Below are 21,428 nucleotides of genomic sequence, written 5' to 3'. Positions count from 1 at the left end.
CTCCAAGTTTACTACACAAGGAGAGCATGTTCAAAGGAACGGAATTTCTTTTCTCCTGAGATTTGTATTGTGTTATATACATTTAGCTTGTGCTTTCCTGCACACAACGTGCATAAATTTAGAGAATAAGTAAAAGAAATTCTCTTTAAACAAGTTGGCTAAGTAATAGCTGCATTTTTTGACTGCTTGCTATGCTGAACCAAGTTTGTTTGAGTGATTTCTTTATTATGACACTCTCTTCTTAGGCCCATCAGAACTTCAATTATTGGCCTTACCTTTTCCATGATATAAATCTTTTGACATCTCAAACCGTATATGCCAATTTTAACAGCCAACACAGATTTGTCGAGACCAAATTATGTCAAAACAATCTAATTTTCTTCTCTGACAGGCCTTGTGGCTAAGAGAGAAGCAGTAGATAGATATCTAAGCTTTTAGAATTTGGCATTTATTCTTATTGAATATTGATGGCTTAAATGAACATTTATTTTTGCTTGCCAATGTTTATTGCTCCTCCTCTTCTTTCTTAGTTTCAGTTTCTGCGCCTCTAATTTCATGGGAAACCTCGGGGCCTGTTGGTTTTCATTTCTGGGCAGTTTCAGCCTCTTCTTTTTCCAAGTGTCTGACCCGGAGGCATACTTGCCTCCCTTCACACCCAAGAGATGCATTCTCCAGTACCATCTCAGAGCAGAAGCTTAACTACTGCATCTGGGGTGGAAGATGGTACCAAATCGGTGGCTATTAACTATCATCACTTTTGAAATCGAATCTTCATAAGCATGTATATAATCTTAACTGGATATTATTTCTGATTGCGCAATGCGGTACTTCTCTAGTCTAGGCGAAGTGGGTATCAGGTGGCTGGAAAACCGTACGTTGAGAGTAGCTTGCAGGCCAAAGACAAGGGTTGCCTTGAAAAGGGATCAGGGAGAAATGTGCAGCTATTCAGCAGACAGTTGCACAAATAGAAAACCAGGAACAGCAGCTAGGTAACAGTTCTGTAGGAAAGGAACAGGAGTTAATAACATCATACCGTTGCTAGAACGGCAGTCATTGTACTGGGATATGTAAGGAGAGAAACAGCCCCAAAGAAGGGGGAGGCGATCCCACTCTTAGACTTGGTAAAGTCCAAGTCTTTTTGGCGTTATGGTTCATGGAGAGCATGGACAGTTGCGAGGACTTCAGAGGAGAGCAGCAGAATTGACTGGAGGTTGAGGAAACATTTCCAGTGAGGATGCATGAAAGGGAGTGAGGTTGTGAAACCTATCGAGAAGACTAAGGAGAGTCACACCTTTAATGCGTTAAAACGTTTAGGGGAGTGAATAATCTGATGTTGATTCATGATGATTAGGACAAACAATAACACGCTTATCTGTTGCTATAGGTTTTATGCTAGCATTAGGAAAATCTTTCCCAAAGTTGAGGTTTTTAAACTTCTAATTGGCAGGAGAGACTGGGACATCTCCACCACTGGAGATTTTTTAAAAACAGATAGCTGCCTGTCAGATATCGTTGATCACGTATTAAGCAGTAGGATGGACTAGATACGTGTGTCTTGGTCAGTGAACCATACAACAGCAGAAGCAGTTAGAGGAAACTCCAGCTGAACGACAAGTAGCAAGCTGTAGAGTAGCAAAGGTGGGGGGAAAATTACAGATGTTCAAAGTTGGACCTGATTTTGAGTTGTTCATAAATGAACTGAGATGATAGGGCTCAAAATGGCTTCTGAATTTTAATTCAGAAAGACTTTGGGGGTCTTTAGATTCAAAGAGGTAGAGCAACGCTGGTGTAGGTGACCTTCAGAGATCCCTTCAATCCTCATTTTTGTATGATTCAATGATATTGGTTGCCACAAATATTTTTAGATGCATGCAAATCATGAACCAGAAAATAGGAACAAACATTGAAATCTTTTCCAGATTTCATTCTCTAGGTCTTACCTTAAGGCAGGAGATGTTTTTAAATTCATAGTGATATAAAAGGATTCTCTGAAATTTTGTTTAACTTTGGAATGATTATTGTTTATAAATAAAATTAGTTGAAGACTCTTAACATATAACCTTATACTAGAAGAATATTTAAGCATGGGTCTATTTTAACCTTCAGACCTTCCCCCTCTTATTTTCAGTGGGATTGCCTGTATGCTTTAAGTTGCCCAAATACTTTGATGGATCAGTGCTTTGCCAGGATGTTTTGTTCCCCCACTCCACTAATTCTTTGTCACTGCATTCGTATTGTAATTTGCAGAGTATTTGCTTTTCCTGTTTTAAAAATTTCAGTGGTAGACATTATACAACACATCTCTTTAAATTCTGATGCCCTTCCACCCACTTCTAAGGCTTGTTTTCTTCTGTAATAAAGCATGGCTTTCACAGTGATCCAAATTACCATGGCCACTATGCTCTAGTGAAGTTATTACTGTGCCTATGTTGTGCACAGCAGTTACTTTTCATAACATTCGAAAATAAATGAAACCCATCAAAATGAATGGGATTCTTGCACTATTGATCTCAAAGGAATTCTGTGTGGAAATAGTAATTGTAAAGCATACTTCATTCCTGGCCTCCTTCCCCGGCTTTCTGTGTTCACCAAGTGCATTACTCTAGAAAGCATCTCTCTTCATCTTCTGACGTTGTGTGCGCCTTGCTTCTGAAGTTCTTTTTATGTTCCCCAGGTTACTTGCATGGAAAAACTTTAATATAGAAAGGGGGAAGAAGGGATAACAGGCATGCTGAGTGTTTGGGGCTGGCCATATTAAACAAAGAGAAACAGTGGTTTCTCCCGGTTTAAGTCACATCTGATGTCACTGCCGTGTGAGGAGTCAAATCTTGATTTTGGAAAGTAATGCCACCGTGGGATTTTGGTGACTGTCCAAAGAACTTGGGCTTTGCATTCACGTTTCCTGAGCTGATTCCATTAATGGAGTAACAAAATTGTAAATCATCAGACAGCTACACACAAAATACTAGTAGATAAGCTAAGTAACCGCTTAGCTTACCCGTTCTGTTTGCTTTTTGAAAAGTACTGCATTCCTTAAAGGTAACACGAGTAACTTGAAAAGTTGCAGCATTTGCCATTGACAGTACTGAACTGGCTGGCTTTGAATATTCTTCGAGCAGCTATTTTTAATAAAATAAAAGCATGTCCAATTAAGTTGTCATAATTGATGCACTTGTGTAGTAGGTTCCAAAGAAAAGACCATGCTGTCTATATTTAGGATTCATAGTTTATGCCAGAATGTAAATTTTCAATTGGAATATGTAAGCGGACAGGGCTGGCAATTATTCAGCCATATCCTTAATTTAAAAATACTGTGAATTCCATAATGCTGCTGTCAGTGTAAATACCCCTGATGTCATTGAGATCTCTTTGAAGTGCTTCTCCAGAATCACGTTTTCATAATTTCTATATGAACCTTTAATTTAAAATAAAACTGAAAAAGTGCAATAGCACAGCTAATGAAAACTTGTGCAAGTCTTTGCCACTGATACGCCACCACTCTTCTCATCCCTTTTCAGCAATTGCTAGTCTTACGTCCAAGAATTTCCTGGTATTTTTAAAATCACATACATCATATTTTATACCTTGTAGAAACAGAGTTTAGCAAGATAAAGCAGTGTAGACTCTCCTCTAATTCAGTTGTTTAAAATGCAATATAACAAATTGCTTTTTTGTTTACTCAGCCCAATACAGCTTAAAAGAAGACATAAATATGATTCAGAACCATCTCTGTGCTTACAACTTTGTTTTATTATCTACAGAAACTCTTATATTTAGGAACAGTTAGACTGATGTCTCTTGCTTCCCTGATTACACCATTACTCTGGGCAGAAGTCCTAGCTCATGAGCCATTCTGTCAGATCTATCCAAAACAGGAATTGAGGACATTGTTAGTTCAATCATCTCTGATTATTTGTTTTGTTCTGTTTGTTTGTTTAATTTTCGTAAACAACTATAAAGGTCATTCTGGTGGCACATCTCTCTTTCTCTGTTCCTGTGTAGAGAGAAGAAATTTCCATACTCCAAATAATTATTTCCTATAAGCAACAAATTTTGCTTTGCTCCTTCTACGCTGTTCCCCTTCTTTTCTTCTGCTCCCCAGAAGTTTACGTAATCTGCTGTTATTTTGATTTTTACCTAGAAAGGAGAACATGGTCTTAGCAGATGTTACAATTTTGTTTAGCTGGTGGGATGTTGGCTGTATACCAGACATCTTAGGGTATGGGGGCATGTCTGGTCCTCCAGGTGCTGTAGCAATTTGCCAAATCCCTCCATTCCTGTTGCACTAGAATGCTGTAAAATTCTGAGAGGAGAGTAACAGGACTGGTCGCTCTCCAGTGTTGTGTCTCGTTTTGCTCCACTACAGGTCCTTAAATGCAAAACAGCTTTAGAGAAGATCAAGATAATTAGCGACCTTTTCTAGACCACTGCTTACACAGTTTCAACACACTTAAGCAAGATAATTTGGAAGACCATATATTTTAAGTGGTCTCTGGAAGCCCTGAGATGGCAAGTCGTGGCACTATCATACTTCTCGTGATCATCTATTCTGCCATTCCACTGCTTTGATAAAAAGCAGTGTTTTAAAGCCAAGTGTCCTTGAGCCATAAGTAGTTTCCCATCCTCTTCTTTGCAGCCCTGTATGCTAGTTTATTTGGCTGAGGGCAGAGTAAAGGGCTTTGAAAATGAGATGTAATTGAGTTAGCACTCCCAGGAAGGGTAAGTAAAATGACGTGCTCTTGGACAGGTCAGTACTCCAGGGCAGGAAGCACTAAAAAGAAATGAGAGACCAGCAGGATTGTCCTGCTAGAAGAATAGTATTTCTCCTTTTGGGCCACTTATGGTGTAGGCAGCCTCTGTGTATAATAAGCTGAACATGATTTATCAGCCAATTGGATCTTAGTCTGGAGATTCTCCAACAGATTCCAGTTGTATAAATGCTTCTTGCAAAAGCCACTGGTGGCTTCTTCTGCAGCATTTGTACCCCTTACTCAGTTCTTGAGTGTCCTCAAACATAAGCCATAGTTTCCATGCAGAATGCCAATACCTACCTGTGCATTTCAATTATTAGACTGAAAATAGTAGAAGACTCAAGTCAGAACCTTTATTGACCACAGATGCCTTCAGGAGGATGTTGTCCACCTTCAGGGAAATGTCTTTTGAAGCTATTGAAGGTCCTTGGCTTCTTTAAACCACTGTGGCTCAGAGCTCCTCCCTGGAAGAGAAGGCTCGCTGCATCGTTCAGATGCACTAGCTCCAGTGGGATCTGGCTAAAATACTGTTCTTTCTTCCTGAGGTAGAAGTCATGCTATGGTTCTCTTTCATGATGGGTCTGAAGAGAATCAAAAAGGTCTCAAGGAAATCAGCTCCATTTGCGGTGCATTTGGGAATCTATCCTCACTTTTCCCTCAGGCATGAGTGCCCTGCTCTCTCTCATCTTTCTGTCAGTAGTCGAGGATCGCTGTGATGGCGCAGCAGTGTACGGTGGCATTAGAGATTTTCAGCACTGCTTCTTCTGACCCAGACTGTAGATGGTTTTTGTCATGGCCTCCTCTTTTGTGGGGGCATTTTTGTTGTGGATTCCCCCCCCCCCTTTGCTCAGACAAACAAGGTGACCAACTCCTTGCTGTTTGTAACTTGTAACTGAACTTGGCTGAAGCAATCAGCCCATTTTTCCTTTCTCAATTAAAAACATTTTAAGCATTCAGAAATCCTCGGTGAGTGGACTGATGCTGTTAGCAGCTCTTATCAAAGCGTTTCAGATTAGTGGCAGATGCCCAAGGCTTTTCTTGTGGCATTTGGCAGTTTGAGAAAAGTGTTAAAACTTTGATCTTCTACTTTTGCCAAATGGATCAAATGATCCCAGTTTCCAGGAAGATAAAAACTGGCAATTTGGAATCTTCTTTGATTTATTTCTTCAGGATATGGAATGGAATGGAATGGAATGAATGTAGAAGTATCAACCCTGCTTCAGAGACTGCTGCCTGTTGGTTGGATTTTCAGTGTTGTTCCCCCCCTCCCTCACTGTGTATTTCTAAATTAAATTGCTGTCTTTTTTTGGATTCAGTCCGCAGGCAACACATCCTTCAGTCTGTTCTCATTGCAATTCAGGATGAATGTAAGTTAACTACAAATTAAGTATATGTACGTGTATCTATTTTCGTATGTAGATAGAAGATGTTATTCCTTCTGGGGAGTAATGATTCTGTAGTTCAAAAATACTTTAATAGACTTCAACATCTTCTCTTTAATCCTTGTCTAGTTCCATTTTTAAAAAAAGATCTTTCAGTCTTAGGGGTTTTTGTTTGTTTGTTTGTTTCTAATTGGTCTAAGTCAACTTTTATTTCCCTAATTTGCAATTATTTTTCTTAGATCTGTTTATTGTTCTCCCTAATGTAACTAGTGGATGCATCATAATGGCTATTATCCATTTGTTAGAAATCATGACTTTTTTTTTTGTCTATAGTTTTAATGTATGGATCTGATAGACTGGACAACCTCCCCCCTTTTTTATTAGTCCTTCTCTTTAGGTTTCATTTACACTGGAATCTGCTTTAACAGGTTTCAAGGAAGAGCAAAAGCCCCACTAACTGAAGCAATAGTGTTGAAACAGACCTAGTAGTTGTCTGATTTTGTTTTTGTTTTCCTGGGAAAGAAAAGTGAGGTAAATATACCTGGTTTTGGGGATTTGTCTATGATTAAGATGTTTGATTTTTGGAAAGTGCGGTCAGTTAAAGGAATGTGCTGACAGTTAACAAAACAAATATCTACCTCTTTCCTAGTTTATTAATTCTATCTTTGGACTGTTTGGTCCAAAGCAAAGTGTCAGAACCAGCTACATAGATAAGAACATTAGTCTTGGATTTCTTTTTTCCTCTCACATGATATTGCCAAATGCCCATCATCAAGACTTCTCTGGGTTGTTGGACCTTGACTACATTTTATGTTTCTCATAGGTGAGGTCTGATAGACATACAGGGACAAAACGAGTGTACAGATCATGAAGAGCTCATTTGGACTATGACTAATGTTGTGCTGGTAGATTTGTTGTCAGGGTAGGTTTTGCATTGGAATCCTGGGTGGTGGCTCAAAGTGTGAGAGAGCAGTGGCTCATAGCACAAGCTGCCAAAGTAGGAGGGCTAACGTGGCCTAGGGAAAGAAGGGGAGAGCCAGAGGTGGGAAAGGAATGATGCCCTTTCAAAATCATTTTGGGTGTGCCTCAGTTTAAGCTCTGGCATGGCCTACCTTGACTTGTTGGTTCTCTGAGCTACTGGAGTTTGACTTCATCTCAGCAGAGCTGGAGAATAGCCCTGGGATGAAGGGCATAGAGGTAGCACTTGACAACTGCCCTTGGTGGGGTCAGATTGCCCCCCAAGTTTTGGCTCTGTGTTAAAGAGGGTTTAATAAATGCTAATTTCTTCCAGAAGTGCCCACACTGATCCTTGTGCTACTCCCCCTTCTGGTGGCAGGGGATCCCATAAGGCCGCTGTCACTGCCGACTAGGGCCTGATTCTGAATAAAAGTTCGTAGCTTAAGGCTATGATATTGTATAAATTTAGTTACGGTGGTTCTACTTGTGTGTAGATATTTTTGCTTTGATCTTAACATGGTTTTTGGTGGACTATGGTGAAAGCTTGCAAACACGCTGACCTATGTATGTCAGTTCAGTATCACCTCTGTATTTTACATGGTAATGTTGCCTGCTGACCTGGTCCATAATGCTTCCTCTACTTGGTTCATTTCGTGGGCAGAAACACAGCAGGCTGCACAAGTTAATGATTGTTCTCACTGTGTCTTCTTTACCTCTTCACTCATACTCATATTTCCTTTATTTTCTGGAACAATTTGAATTAATGCATTCTTGAAATGAACACATTCAAAAGAATTTTCTCCAGGTTCTCTGAAAGTTCAGGAAGAAATCTCTGTACCAGTTGCACTTTGCTCCTGGTGGAGGCTTTTTTCATATCTGCAGCAGCTAGAGAGGCTTATTTTAAAGGGGGAAAGACTTTTATTTTATTTTTTGGTGAAAACCAAAAGGTCAACCTCAGGTCAAACCCCAGAATAGATTGAGCTAGAAAGACAATGTAGAGGGCAGATGGGTTTTTTTGTGAGTACCTTGGTAAAGTTAAGATTGGTTTGGGAGTCTAATCTGTATTTTGGTGAATTGAAACAGACTTTAATGTTTCATATTTCTGCTTTTGCTATTTTTTTAAAAAAGGAAAAAGTAATTCCTAATACCGGTAAAAGCACTTATAGTTCATAAAAGCACTTAGTTCATAAGTGCTTGTAGTCCATACTAAAAACTACATGTATAAACTGATTTCATTTCTGAAATAGTGAATAGTCCCAGTGTGTATGTATGGGCTGAATATGTGTATACAGTTTGTGCCACTTCGTTTAATCTTGGCCATTGGTAATGGCTTCCCAACCAACAAGGGCAAAAATATAGATCATCAGAAGCCTGATCAAACAAGTCTGGAACATAAATGGGAGAGATTTAAATATTGTGTTACAGGGTAAAACAGTTGCTTCGGGGAAAAAGAAAAAAAAAAAAAAAGACACTGAACCATAAGAAAATGAACACATAAGCAAATGGAACTGACTGTTTGCAAGAAAGATGGCAATTGTGCTCCATACTTTGGGACTGAGGTCTCTGGGAGATGGTGAGCACTTCAGTGGCCTGCAGGAATTCACACGTTCCAGGAGTCAGATTTTGGAGGAACGATTGAGAAGGAGAGTATCTTGGGAAATAAGCCAGGAAAGTGAGGAGCCAGAGAGTTGGTAGGAAGCAGCGAAGTGGAGGAGGAAGTAGACCAAGGGCTTAAGCGAGTGAACTTTCCCAGAATTTGTGTTGATTTGACCTGTCAGTATCCTGCACCTTCAATTGAATGTTACTGTCCCTCTAGTATGCCATTTCCTCAGCTTTTACTGTTCTTGCCATGGGTTTGTAAAACAAACAGCTCCCTACAGCAGTTAATGCATATTGACTTCTAATGCCCTACTGTGCAGTAAAAAGTGTTGTGGGATGCTTCCCTCTTACAAGGGCTGAGCTCGTCTGTAAGAGTCATGAGGGTGGACAGGTGAATGTCATATGGAAGGAGGAAAATACCTGGGAGAGGAAACATATCTATGTACATATCTATGTACACCCCTCTTAGTTTTCCAGTCTTTCTACTCTTCACCTCTTGCCTCTTTTTCATGCTCTTAAGAATTCACTATGTAGCAGTGAACATGGACTTTGCCCAATCTGCCCTTATGTGACATGGTATTATAAACTTCCATCAAACGTATGGAAGACATGCAAACCAATGATTTTGTGGGATGCTTTGTAGTTGGAGTAGGGACAAAAGAAGAAGGAGAAGTAGGATGTTTTCCTGAGCTCTGGTTAGATACAGTTTTTGTGATTCAAAACTGTCCTTTGGTACGGAAGAAGCAGATGCTTGTTTACCTCTTGAAGCATCTTTGAATACTGTTTGACATTCTTGCTTCCAATACCTGCTCTATCATTTTTCAGGTTGTGGTTTCTTACTGTTACTAGCTGCTGTATGATTCTATATTACACACCTCATTAAGTCTACCTTTTTCCTTCTCTTGACAGCTGCAAATCAAAAAGAGCCCTTGACTCCAAAGTTTAAAGTGAAAGATGAGCCTAAGGATGAAGAAGCTGCAAGTTCAACCTTGTCTCAGTCCAGCTATGTGTTCAGCCAGGAATCCGAAGCCTCAGCTCCCAATGTCCCTGAGGAGAAACTCAAACCACAAGAACCGCAGACAAATGTGATGAGGCAGGACATGTCAGTCAAGGCAGCATCTGAGCTCCTCATGAAGCTGTCAGGTAGATTTTTAATTTAATAATATTCAGCTTAATATTTTTTCAAGTATGCTAACAAGGTTACCTTGCAGAAGGAGGGAATGAAGCTTTAGTAGCAAGTAAAGGAACAAATGAAAATGTCTAGCCACACAAGTTCATATACATAAGACATCTCAGTTTGTTCTGTCACCATAGTATCTAATTATCTGTGTTCTGCACAAATTTCAGTGGTCTTCAAATTAATGACTATGGAATAAGTCAAAAGAAATGAAACCTTAAAGCTTTTAGGTACTGTTATTTTTAAAATGTACCAAAACATTTTTATATCAATTTATTCATATCTGTGTCATTTCATTAACATCATAAAAATATATCTATACTGACCTGTACCTGATATAGCTTTAAAAATGCTTTTAAAGCTTTTTATTTTTTTTCCTGACAATATATTGTATTCAAAATTGTAAGAGGCTGTTGTTTTTTTTTTTTTTGTAAGAAAAAAAAAGTAAACTGAGCTGCCGTACTGCTGTTGAACACTTGAATTTGCCTACGTTGCCTTTCAGACAGTTGGACAGTATGCATGTGTATACACATAAGTACTGTTAGGTCTGGAGGGAGCCAAATAAAATGTATGTTCTGCTAATTATGCTTTGTCTAGCTGTCAGAGTTGATGTTTAACTTTAGGGAAAGTAAAAAGTTTGAGTTCTCCCTGCTGGGAACAGGATTTAAATGAATGATGAAAAGGATTTGAACTTTTAATACACTTAAATTTTTAGTAGTGAGAAACAAAAATTGGTCTGGGAGCCTAGGATTCATACTTTCCCACTTAAACTGGATCAGCTAGCTTTTAAATCTTCTCCAAAACTGGACAAGACTTTTTGGGGGGAGTGGAGGGGTCAAACAAGAAGTGCTATTGGAAACACAAGTTCACCAGTTTCTGAGATCCCTGCTGAATCTATCTGAAATTAATTGGCTTCATTGGATACTGTCAGAATTGAATTTGAGCTCAAGTTTATACCTGTAAAACTTCAGCTCACTAGGATCTCCCCTCATGAATTCTAACATGTAATTAGTTCACTCCTGTTCATACCTGCGCATTTTAATTTACAGAGGAATTTTGAATCATTGATTTTCAGGCCTTGGTGTTGTTGATGGTGCAAAACATGCATCCCAAGTATTAATAGTTGATCACAGAAGACGTTTCCCAATTTTTTGAGCTCTCAAATAATAAACATCTTGTTAAAGTGCACTGTTGCTGTTGGTATTTGGTTCAAGTATGGTGTTCTCGTAACAGAACTTTATGGCCTAATGAATGTTAGCCAGTGACTTTATTTTTCTTGGTTCATATAAATGTATATAAACATTTCCATAAAGAAAGAGCCCCGTAACTTAATGATTTTTCAAGTGCTTCAGAGACACTAGGGTTCTTTATTGTGAATGTTGAATTCAGTACTAGCAGGCTGTTTAAATAGTTCTATTACAGACTTCATTATATTAGAGCATTAGTGACTTAAATGTCTATTCATGTGGGTGAAACCTGGCATGTAGGAAACCTTGACCAAGTCTTCAGTCACTTATGCTGGGAAACCCCAGTGTTTAAAGGTTCCAGTAGGAAGTACACTAGTATAATATATATATATTTATGATTTCTTGGTGATTGCACAGTTTTTGCTGACAGTGGTTAATCAGTGGATTGAATGGTAAGGATTTACTTAGGATTTAGTCAGTATTGCTGCAGTTGACATTCCTGAATCAGCCAGTGGGTGGGGTTATACCAAGTTTATTTCTTGTGCTGCTTTCAACTCGCACTTTTCTGAATTAGCATCTAAAACAAAAAGTGTTAAGAGGAAAAATGCTAACATACAGTTTAACGTAGGACAAGTGTAAGAGGGAAATCTAAGATCAATAATCTCTTTAGTGTTTGTTTGATGTTTGTTTGTTTTAACTTGTTTACTTTATCTGGTAAAATATTCTGAAATTGCTGTTGACTTCCCAGATTATTTTAAGCAGTTGCGCACTTTGTTTCTAGTGATGTAGCATTTAAACAACTATACCACTTTGTCAGAACAAAGTGAAAACCAGAACAAACTTCCTCCTTTTTCATGATACTTTCAGTAAGAGAAAAAAAAAAAAAAAAAGAAAAAAATTGAAACGAGTGAATGTCTGGATGTTCTAATGTCTGTGGGAAATCTTCAGTCAAGTGCAGTTATCAGACTTGATATATTGCATAATTGGGTTTAAGTCAGGTCCTTCTGGACTCTACATGGTCTTGGTAAAGACTGAATGGATTACATCCTTGACATCCTTGCCTTGTTATTTTCACGTTCTTCTACGTACTACTAATTAAGAAAACCTGGATTGCATACAAACTAGGCAAAGGATTTCCGACACAAATAGTGTTTTGCTTTCTGCATTCCTGCCATACGTGTTTCTGTTATCCCCTAGCAATAATATTGCCGACTGTTGCAGCCTCTTGGAAGCCCCTTAGGATTTAGACATGTACCTTACAGTCTCCCTTCATGTGAAGGGATGCATTGGCTTATATTTTTCACTGGAAAATATATTTTCCCAAACAGATATGCTGTTGTGCTGGCTCTTAGTTGAGCTAGTGCAGTTTAGTGGAAAGCCTTTCTGGCTCTGGACCCTAGTTTGGGCTGGTAGATACTGTAAGAGAGACTCATTTGTAAATCACCTGTACCTTGAGAATATAATGCAGAGACTTGCCAGCCACTCGGAACTCACTCTAAAACTAGGAAGAACTTTGAAGAATAAACATATTTTATTGAAATAGAATATTAATAGAACATTTACTAGTTGTCTTTGTGGACATAGATGTACAGAAATGGGTAAAAAATCACACATACAGCTGTCTATATTTTAGTTCTACTGCACAAGGTTCTCTCTGTTCTCTGAAAGCTAAAAAGCTGTCAGGACACTTGCATGCTTGTAGCAGCAGATAGCCAGTGCTTAAGGTCAGGCCCTTATCCTGGATATTACTTCAGGGGAATTGGACCTTATCTGGAGATATTATGCCCTTTCATATGAGTTTTCTCCACTGCGTTCCACTTGAATTCAGATCTTCTACCTCACAATTCGTAAGCTTGATAACTAATAAAGACCTCACATTTTGAACGCTTCTTCTAAAGGATTATTCAAACTAGGAAGGCTAATGTCAATCTAGGGCATGTCTAGGTGGAACTCATTTCCATCCAGATAGGCAAAACAAAACTGTAACAACTGATCCGATGTTTAAAAACAAATGGAACACCCATTTGAAAGAAATGGTCTTTGTGGGTTAGCAGTTCCAGCTTAAGTACAGACCTTCAATCCACGTTTTACAGAATGTAAAATGACTGCCGTGTCTTATACAAATGTACAAAGGTGAGCTGTGCGTGCAGCCCATTACTAAGTTTTCACTGAGATGCGATGCAATGGTAACCAAACAGATTTGAGGAACTAGTAGAGTGGGGCAAATTGCTCTCATCTCAGCCTGGGAAGGGTGCCATGCATGCAAGATTTTAAATTCCCATTCAACATTGCGTAGAATCACTTAAAATACATTGAAATAATGTATTTCAAATACACCTGAACCAGTTTTCTACATTCTTACCCATTCTCTTTTATGGAGCAGCTAATTTAATTCTCCAAATGTTTAACTAAGTGATGCACACAGTGATCTTTGGTCAATTTTATACCCTCAGTCTTGTAAGATGAAAGGTAGGTTTCAGAGGAGACTGAAATTTAAAATAAATTTTGCATTCACATGCCAACGTTGTTTAAAAGATCATTTTCTGTTGCAGTAATCATGCCGCTCATATGTTTTGGGCATGTATTGTGTTTCAGAAGCATGTGTTCCTTTCCCTTCTTGTCCAAAAAGGAATGCATTGTTGGAGGTGTATAAAATCTATTCCAGGTATGAGTGTTTTATAAATATTTTACCCTGGTGCCTTGAACTATAACATTAGCAAGCTCCTGTCTTTCCAAGAAATGTTGTCTGAATCCCATTTGCCTTTATTTCATCTGTATATTATTTGTGAGTTGTAGTCATTCTGCATTTCTGCAGTAACCTAGGTCTTTTTGTTCTTCTTGCAGTGGATCAATTCCCTATGTATTGCAGATATCCTTGTTATCAGTAGCATATCCACGACCTTTGTACTATTCAGTTCCTTTGTTTTATTAGTACTTCAGTCCTCAGGTCACACAGTGTTTCTTGTAATACACCAATTTCCCAGTACAAACAATGCATCGTAATTTTGGGTTATCAGCAGATGAAATTAGTGCATACTTATTTCTTGTGCCAAGATTGTGAAATAAAATGTTGCATACAATTGATTTCAAAGCCATCCTTGATCAACTCTGTTTATTATTACCTATTTATATGACAATTCAGAGCTCTTTCAGCACAACTGCTTGTTGTGGATTGATTTTTTTTAAGTCCTTATCTACTTGAAAATTTTTACACTAATTTCTTCATAATTAATTTTGTTTGACACTATATTTTAGGTTTAACTGAAACCACATGGGTTAGAGCTTCTATTAAGAAAAGTGAGGGGAAAAAGAAAAGAAAAGGGGGGGGGGGGGGAGGGGGAGAGAGAAGGATTGTACAATTCTAGATGTAAGATGAAGGCCAGAACACGCCAGTGCTCTTCCCATTCCAGAAATGACCCAGCATGTATCAGGGCACAGTATACTGAAGGGCTTCCTGCGAAGGCTTTAAATTAGCTTGTACAAAAGCCACTCCAGTCACGAGAGGACAGACTTCCAGAGAAACTAAATGAGAATACCATTTTTAAAAATTTGTTAAATAGTAGTGCTACCTATGCCTGTGTTGTCTGGACAGTTGGTGTCAGAGTTACCTCATTTAAGGCTTTGGTAACTTTCTGCTTGACTCTCATCAGCAACATGAAATAGAAATAACAAAAAGGAGTCTGTAGCTGGTAAGCTATTATCCTTAGCAGTAACAAAATCTTCCAGGTTTAGTGGGTTGTGTTGGTGGTCTTTTGGTTTATTGTTAATATGGTGAAGAAAGCATACATTACTACATTCTTGGGGTGAATTGGGTGGCAGAGAAACTAGCCTTCCTATATATTTCTTTTTCCTAACTTTGTGGACTGTTCTGGGGAGTGCTTGTCTGAATCTCAGCTGCAGTCTTTGGGGACAGCTGTTGTCAGGACTTTGTAAGATATGTCCGTACCTAGATTGCAGGGGAGCTGTCGAATACTTTTATCCCTGCTTAGAGAGCCTTGATAATGGAGGCAGGAGTGAAAATACAGGGAAGTCTTTTGTTCCTTGGTCTCTAAATGGCTCGTTAGAAGGCTCTGGGCAGCAGCAGGTGCTTCTGCAGAAGCCTGAAAAAGTAAGCGGAGAAGTGTCTGACCCAAAATAAGACTTTCTTTGAGGGGAGCTGGAGAGATGCCGTGGCAAGTCACATCAACAGATTGAAGTCCGCTAGCCCAGATTTTTTGTGTGTGTTTCCAACAGAAATGTGAAAATCATTGTTAATAGTTAAGAGTGAAGCTTTATCTTTTTCTATACCATAATTAAACTACAGCTTTCAACAACAAAAAAAAAGTCTACAGAAAAGCAAGTACCTCATATCAGAGCCTAGCTTTTCAAGTTCAGTAGATGTTCTACTGTAGCTTTAAGCTAGTGCTACAGTGCTATTTTCTCCCTTTATTTCATGTCAGGGAAATCTTGACATTCAATGAAAACCATGTTAATATAAAAGATTACATCATTTGGAATAATAAGAAATCATATCTGTAGTTCAAATTTGGTTCTTTTGGTGTTCTGGTTGTTTTTTTGTTTGTTTAGTTTTTTATTAATTTATTTGTTTTAGGAAATTATCCCTGAAGAGTTCAAACAAAGCCCCTGATCCTTAGCTTTACTGCTGTTCCTTGATGATGTTCAGCCAGGTAGGAGTGGCCACAACCCTAAGTGATTGTGTCAATTTTTTCAATCTGTCGGAGGATTGTAGATGCACAGTACTTGCTGAAGGGCCTCTTGCAGTCCCCTGTGGATTTGGAGAGTCAGCTTGTTAGGGCAAGAGAACTGGAGCCAGGCTCTTTGTGAAGGCACAGCTTGCTGCAGAAATGAGCAGAAACTAGAGTTTTCTTCAACTGGGAGACTTTCATAGATTGGGATATGTTGTAAAATAACAATTCACTGCACGTGTAGACTTATCAAATTATTTTTGATTTATGTTTTGTGAACATTCAAAGGGTTGGCTGTGTTCTGCAAGTAGGATTTTTCTAGTAAGCACTATAACTCCTACTGCTCAAACAGAAAGAACAGCAGATGCATATTGCAACTTCAAATTCGTCTATTGCTTTAATTTTCTCTTTCTCTTTTTTTTTTTCGGTTTGCATTTCTGTGAAACTGAGCCTTTAGTTGAAAAATTCTATAGCATGGGATTTCTGAGTTCCACTAACAAATATCAGCCAATTTTTTGTTCTTTTTTTAATGCAGGATCGTGTTGCATTGATTCAAGGCTCATTGACATTGTCTTATATAAAACAGCAGCTTGAAAAAATACTAGCAAAATAAAGCATCAAGCACAGTGCCCTAGGGAACGTCAGATGTTACTTGTTGTGTCTCTGTAGCAGAACCTTCAGGGCTCGCCAACTGTTCCCTGCCTCTAAGGTTTTATTTAAGCTGTTTTAGGGCATGTTTATTTCTAGCAAATCAGAACAATTAGCATAACAAAATGCCCGATTCTCCGTACTGAAAGCTTTTGAAGTCGGTACAAGTTGACCCACTAGTTACCCTTGTCTGCTTGATTGCAAAAACTAGTACAAGTCCAATTTATAAGACATATGGGAAAGACTTTCTTTTCTAAGTTGATTCATAAAGTTGATTTGTAAAGCTGATGTTCATTTCAGCAAATATGAACATCTCAGAATTCTGGTGATAGGCTGAGGTTTTAAATTAAATGATCAGGAGAAGTATGAATCATTTAAAATGTTTCGCTTGATTTCAGGAATGGAAAATAGTTGGACTGCTATTGTTATCAGTGAAAGCAGTATTTGCTATATGGCTTGTGGTTTTTTATTAATTCTGTGCACTTGCTTTTGACTTTTATCTCAAATAAGGTGAAAAACATAGTGTGCTGCATTAGAAGAGCATGCTTAGCATGTGCCCTGTATTTAGAGCTGGATGAGGTCTGCATGAGAATACTGTACCGTTTTGGGGCTCCGTGGTTTTAAAGGGCTGCTGAGAGTTTGTAGAGGGTCTAGAGGAGGGCTGCTAACCTAATTAAGGGTCTAGGGCTTATGACCTGCGAGGAAGCATTGAGAAAACTGGGCCTATCTAGTCTGGCAAAGGAGAGACTAAAAGCAGATCTAATCACAGCCTGCAACTACTTGAAGTTGTCTTAGAAAAGCAGTGGAGTCAAACTCTTCTGCGTAGTGGCAGATGGTAAAACAAGGTGCAACAGCTACCAGCTGCAGCTTGAATGGTTCAGCCCGGACATTAAGAAAAGTTTCCAGTGCAGCACTAGATCAAGTGTTTCCCAGGATGCTGTATCTTTCCCTTGCTTGGAGGTTTTGGAAATGCTGCTAGATAAAGGTGCAGCAGAAGTGATCTGGTGCTGATGATTCGTGGAATAATTAAGTTCAGATAGGACCTCCATAATCCAAACCCTTGCTCAGGGCAGATCCAACAATACCAGGCTGCTCAGGGTCTTGTTAAGTTTTGAATGTGTCCAAGAATGATGAGCCCAAGCATCCCTTGGGAACATGTGTGAGTATTTGACCAGTCTGGTGGTGAAAAATTTCTTCCATTTATGTGGAAAGAATTTCCCACGTTCCTACTTGTGTCTGTTGACTGTCTCTGTGCGTTTCTGAGAGAAGTCTAACTCCAGCTTCTCTATAACTTCTTTTTATTCCTTAGAGTCACAGACAGTAATAAAATGACTCTGTAGTGTTGTTCTCGTAAGGCTGAACAGACCCAGTTCTCTTCACTCTTCTCTTAGGTTTTGCAGCTGCTCCCCAACCATGTTGGTAGCCCTCCACTGAACATACTCAAGGATGTCAGTGTCCATTCTGTACTGGGGAGCCCCAAACTGGGCACAGTACCCCAAATGCAGTCTCATAAGTGCAGAATAGAGGGTAAGAACCACCTTCCTCTACCTAATGACTACAGGTTTGCTAATAAGGCCCAGAATACAGTTGGCCTTCATTGCCATAAGGGCACATTGCTGACTCATGTCCAACTTGTTCACCAGGTTCTTTTTGGCAAAAGAGCTCTCCATTTAGTGACTGTCCAGCCTGTGTTATCATGTGCTGTGCTATTCTAATTGCAGTTCTCAGTGTTTTCCTATTTTGAGCTTCCTGCGGTTCCTGTCAGCCCATTTCTCTTCCCTGTTGAGGTCCCTCTGAAGAGCAGTGCTGCCCTCCAGCATATCCACCACTCTCCCAGTTTGTGTTTGCCTATGAGCTTGCTAGAAGTGTGCTCCTGTGCATCATCCAAGCCGTTAATCAAGATGTTGAAGAGAGTCAGGCCCACTATTCACTCTGCAGGACTCTGGCTGCCAGTTAGACCTCGTGTCACTGACCGCAACCCATTGAGCCCTGAGATCCAGCCATGTTTCCACCCATCTTGTAGTCCGCTTATCCAGTCCACACGTTACCAGTTTGCTGATACAGGTATTTATTAATGATGAAGCTAAAGGCCTAGTCAAAGTTAAGGTAACAAAATCTGTTCTCCCTTTGTCCTCACAGCCAGTCATTTCATCACAGGAGGCGATCAGGTTTATCAGGTGCAATTTGCCATTGGTAAATCAATGCTAACTTTTCCCAGACACAGTCCTGTCTTTCACAGGTTTGGAAGTGGCTTCCCGGAGGATTTGTTCTATAATCTTTTAGGAGACTGTGGTTAGGCCGACCAACCTCTAGACAGAAAAAAAAATACTGTTGTCAGGAACAGTACTTGGAGGAAATGACTAATGACTATTTGTCAACATTTTTGAGTACAAAACAGTATTTGTATACAAATAAACCTAACTATTGCCTTTTGCATGGGGGAAATGTGATCTTACTAGGTCACATGTAGTGCCAGGGGCTCGCTGGTTGTAGGTATCCTGCAGTGAGGTGCACTCAGCATTTTATCCCACAGCTCTGGTCCCATTTGTCCAAACCGGAGAACTTACTGAAATGCACTGCAGCTCCTCCCTGGTTATTGTGTTCCCAGGGCCACAGGGAAATGGTGTATGTTGAAGCCTCTTCATGACGTGTGGTTTGCCAGTTTGTACACCAAGTGACCAGGATGGCTGGAAATACCCTGACAACATCTGCCTGGCAGTGCAGGTTTGGCAGCAGTCACAGTGTCCTCCTCTGTCCCTCCTTAGTTCTAGACCTGCTCCTGCAACTGGGAGGAACACTGAATCTAAGCGAAATGCTTAGGAGTCAGAAAGTATGCTTTTGCAAGTGTATCTTGAGTCGGGGTGTATTATTACGAGGTTTCATCATGCATATTGGTTTATGTCACTGCAGCAAATGCACGTTTGCAAATGAACAGCAATGCTTATAACTTGAGCAGGTGCGTATTTTAAAGTTTGCCATTTCTGTTTCTTGTTTTGTAAGATAAGTACTATGTTAACACATCTTCTAAAGTGCTCTGGAAATCTAGAATTGAGAAGTGTCAAACAAGAGCCAATAGTTTTTGTTGTTGTTGTTTTTGTTTTGTTTTGTTTTTACCATTGTAGGATGTGTATTTGGTTTTAAGATAACTGGAACTGCAATTCCAGCAAAAAGTGAAATCTTTTCCTTGTATCTCTATTTGCAATGAGTGTATTTAAGTCTACTAGTTTGTTATGCTTCTTTTTATCCCCCGTTTTAATGTAAAAATGTGTTGTTTTTGTCTTGACATTGCTAACTTCTTGTTAATGTTTTCAGAACATAAGGAACTCCAGTGTTTCTGTTCTCACTTACTTTACGTGCCATTTTTTGCATTGTTTTCCGTGAGCTGAGGATTTATGAATTAGAATCCTATCTATTTTAAGATGGTGCTGAAGCAATGAAATCATATAGTTTGTGGTGGGTTGCTTTGGAAAGATGATTTTTCTGTTTGTCCCCGTTTCCATTTTCATATGTCTGTTACAGGTGTTGGACTGTGGTAGTCCCAGCTTTCTGACTGAGGTAGCTTGAATGAGCTTTCTAAAACTTGGCAATCTCTGTCTGAGGCTACAGAGAGGCATTGTCTAAGGGTAAATTTCATAGCCACTTTTGCTGCCACACATACCTGAGGTGACATTGTCATGCCTTCAGGGCTGAATGCCATACCCTGAGCTTTTAGGTAGCACAAGTATTGTTCTGTGCATTCTTGTTTGGTTGTTTTGTTTTGTTTTATTTTAAACGAGTGCCACTATTTAGCAATTCCTTGCACTTGTGAATGCCAGAGAACTTGAAAGCTGTGGAAAAAATTACTTCCTCCTGGAACAGGACTATGAAATACTGCATTTTTGCATATCTGATGTGGAAAATTGTCTCACTTGATGTGAATAGGGTGAAGTTCATTGAGGGTTTTCTAAATCAGATGCTTAAACGTAGACTGTAAAGACCATCTCTGTGGCTTAATGATAGCACATCCATGTATGCAATAATTTTCTCTAATCTTGTTAAGCTGCTTCTATATGACAAAATTAACAGTAGGGAGAAAAAAAAAAAGGTGTATTAGGTCATTTAGTTGATCTTCTGCCAGAGAAGCAATGTTCACTGCTGTACTGTTGTTCTGACCTTCATCCAGGTTAGTTTTAAATGAATAGCAGACCACGTTTAAATGAATAGCAGACCAGATCACAGTCCAGATATTTTAAAGCTATTTGAATTGTTATCCCCTGATTTTTGTTAGGAATTAGATGTCTGTACTTTTATAAAAATCTGGGATGGAGGAAATTACTGTCATATACTAACTTTGTATTCTGATACATTGCCATTTATTTTACCTAGTCCATCTACTCAAGGAGAAATGCAGAAGTGGGAAAAAAGCCAAAGCTATCATGATTTTAATTATTTGAACCTAGAGACCTTTCAGTGTACTTTAAAAGCTTCAGCTATACCATGACCACGTGAGATACCTATGTAAGGAAATAAGGGCTGTCTCCTTACAGCACAAACGAACAGAAGGGAAAATAATCTTCAAGAAGTTACAGTTCGACAGTCTGTACTGTGAGATGTGCGTGGCCATAACCTTTATCCTGGTCCTTTCTTCAGCAAAAGATCTAGCACACGTGGGTTCTCTGCCTGCAGCTTGTGGTGTGGTTGTTGCTCATGGGACAGGCTGTATTTCCCTTTGGTTAGCTTTGTAAAATTATCATTATCACCCTCCCTGTCATCTGTGTGTGCTTGCTTTTGGGAATTGGACTATGACAGGACTCACATGTGGTAGGGACGTTCTGCAAGGTCAGAAGGGTGCAGCTGGGAAGATAAAGGTCAAAGGAAATTATCAAATATGTGAATTTAGTTAGGGCAATGTGACTGTTGGCTGGTTGTGAAGGAGAGAAGGTCATTGGTATTGCTCAACTCTTGCCTTAGTTGGGGTTGTATCAGTCTGATTGAAAAGCATTTGCAGGACAGGGAATTAAACTGTGTGGGGCAGGAACAGAAATAGAAAGAATATTTTAAAA

The 21,428-nt window shown here is 39.2% G+C and overlaps 1 protein-coding gene across 14 annotated transcripts in view; it reads left to right on the top strand.

Moving 5' to 3' along the window:
• ZNF827 (zinc finger protein 827) overlaps positions 1-21,428 on the top strand; it is a 160,192-nt gene that overhangs the window by 97,639 nt on the left and 41,125 nt on the right. For all 14 annotated transcript variants that reach the window (XR_007166113.1, XM_048071772.2, XM_013175072.3 and 11 more), the window contains one exon: positions 9,599-9,832. Coding sequence is in view for 13 of the 14 variants with exons in the window: in XM_048071772.2 (XP_047927729.1) it covers positions 9,599-9,832 (234 nt within the window). In the remaining variant the exon portion in view is untranslated. The remainder of the gene's footprint in view (positions 1-9,598; positions 9,833-21,428) is intronic.

Source organism: Anser cygnoides, chromosome 4 (assembly GCF_040182565.1).
Source record: "Anser cygnoides isolate HZ-2024a breed goose chromosome 4, Taihu_goose_T2T_genome, whole genome shotgun sequence".
NCBI lineage: Eukaryota > Metazoa > Chordata > Aves > Anseriformes > Anatidae > Anser > Anser cygnoides.
Note: the sequence above shows the minus strand (reverse complement) of the source record. Positions and strands in the feature narration are given on the sequence as shown.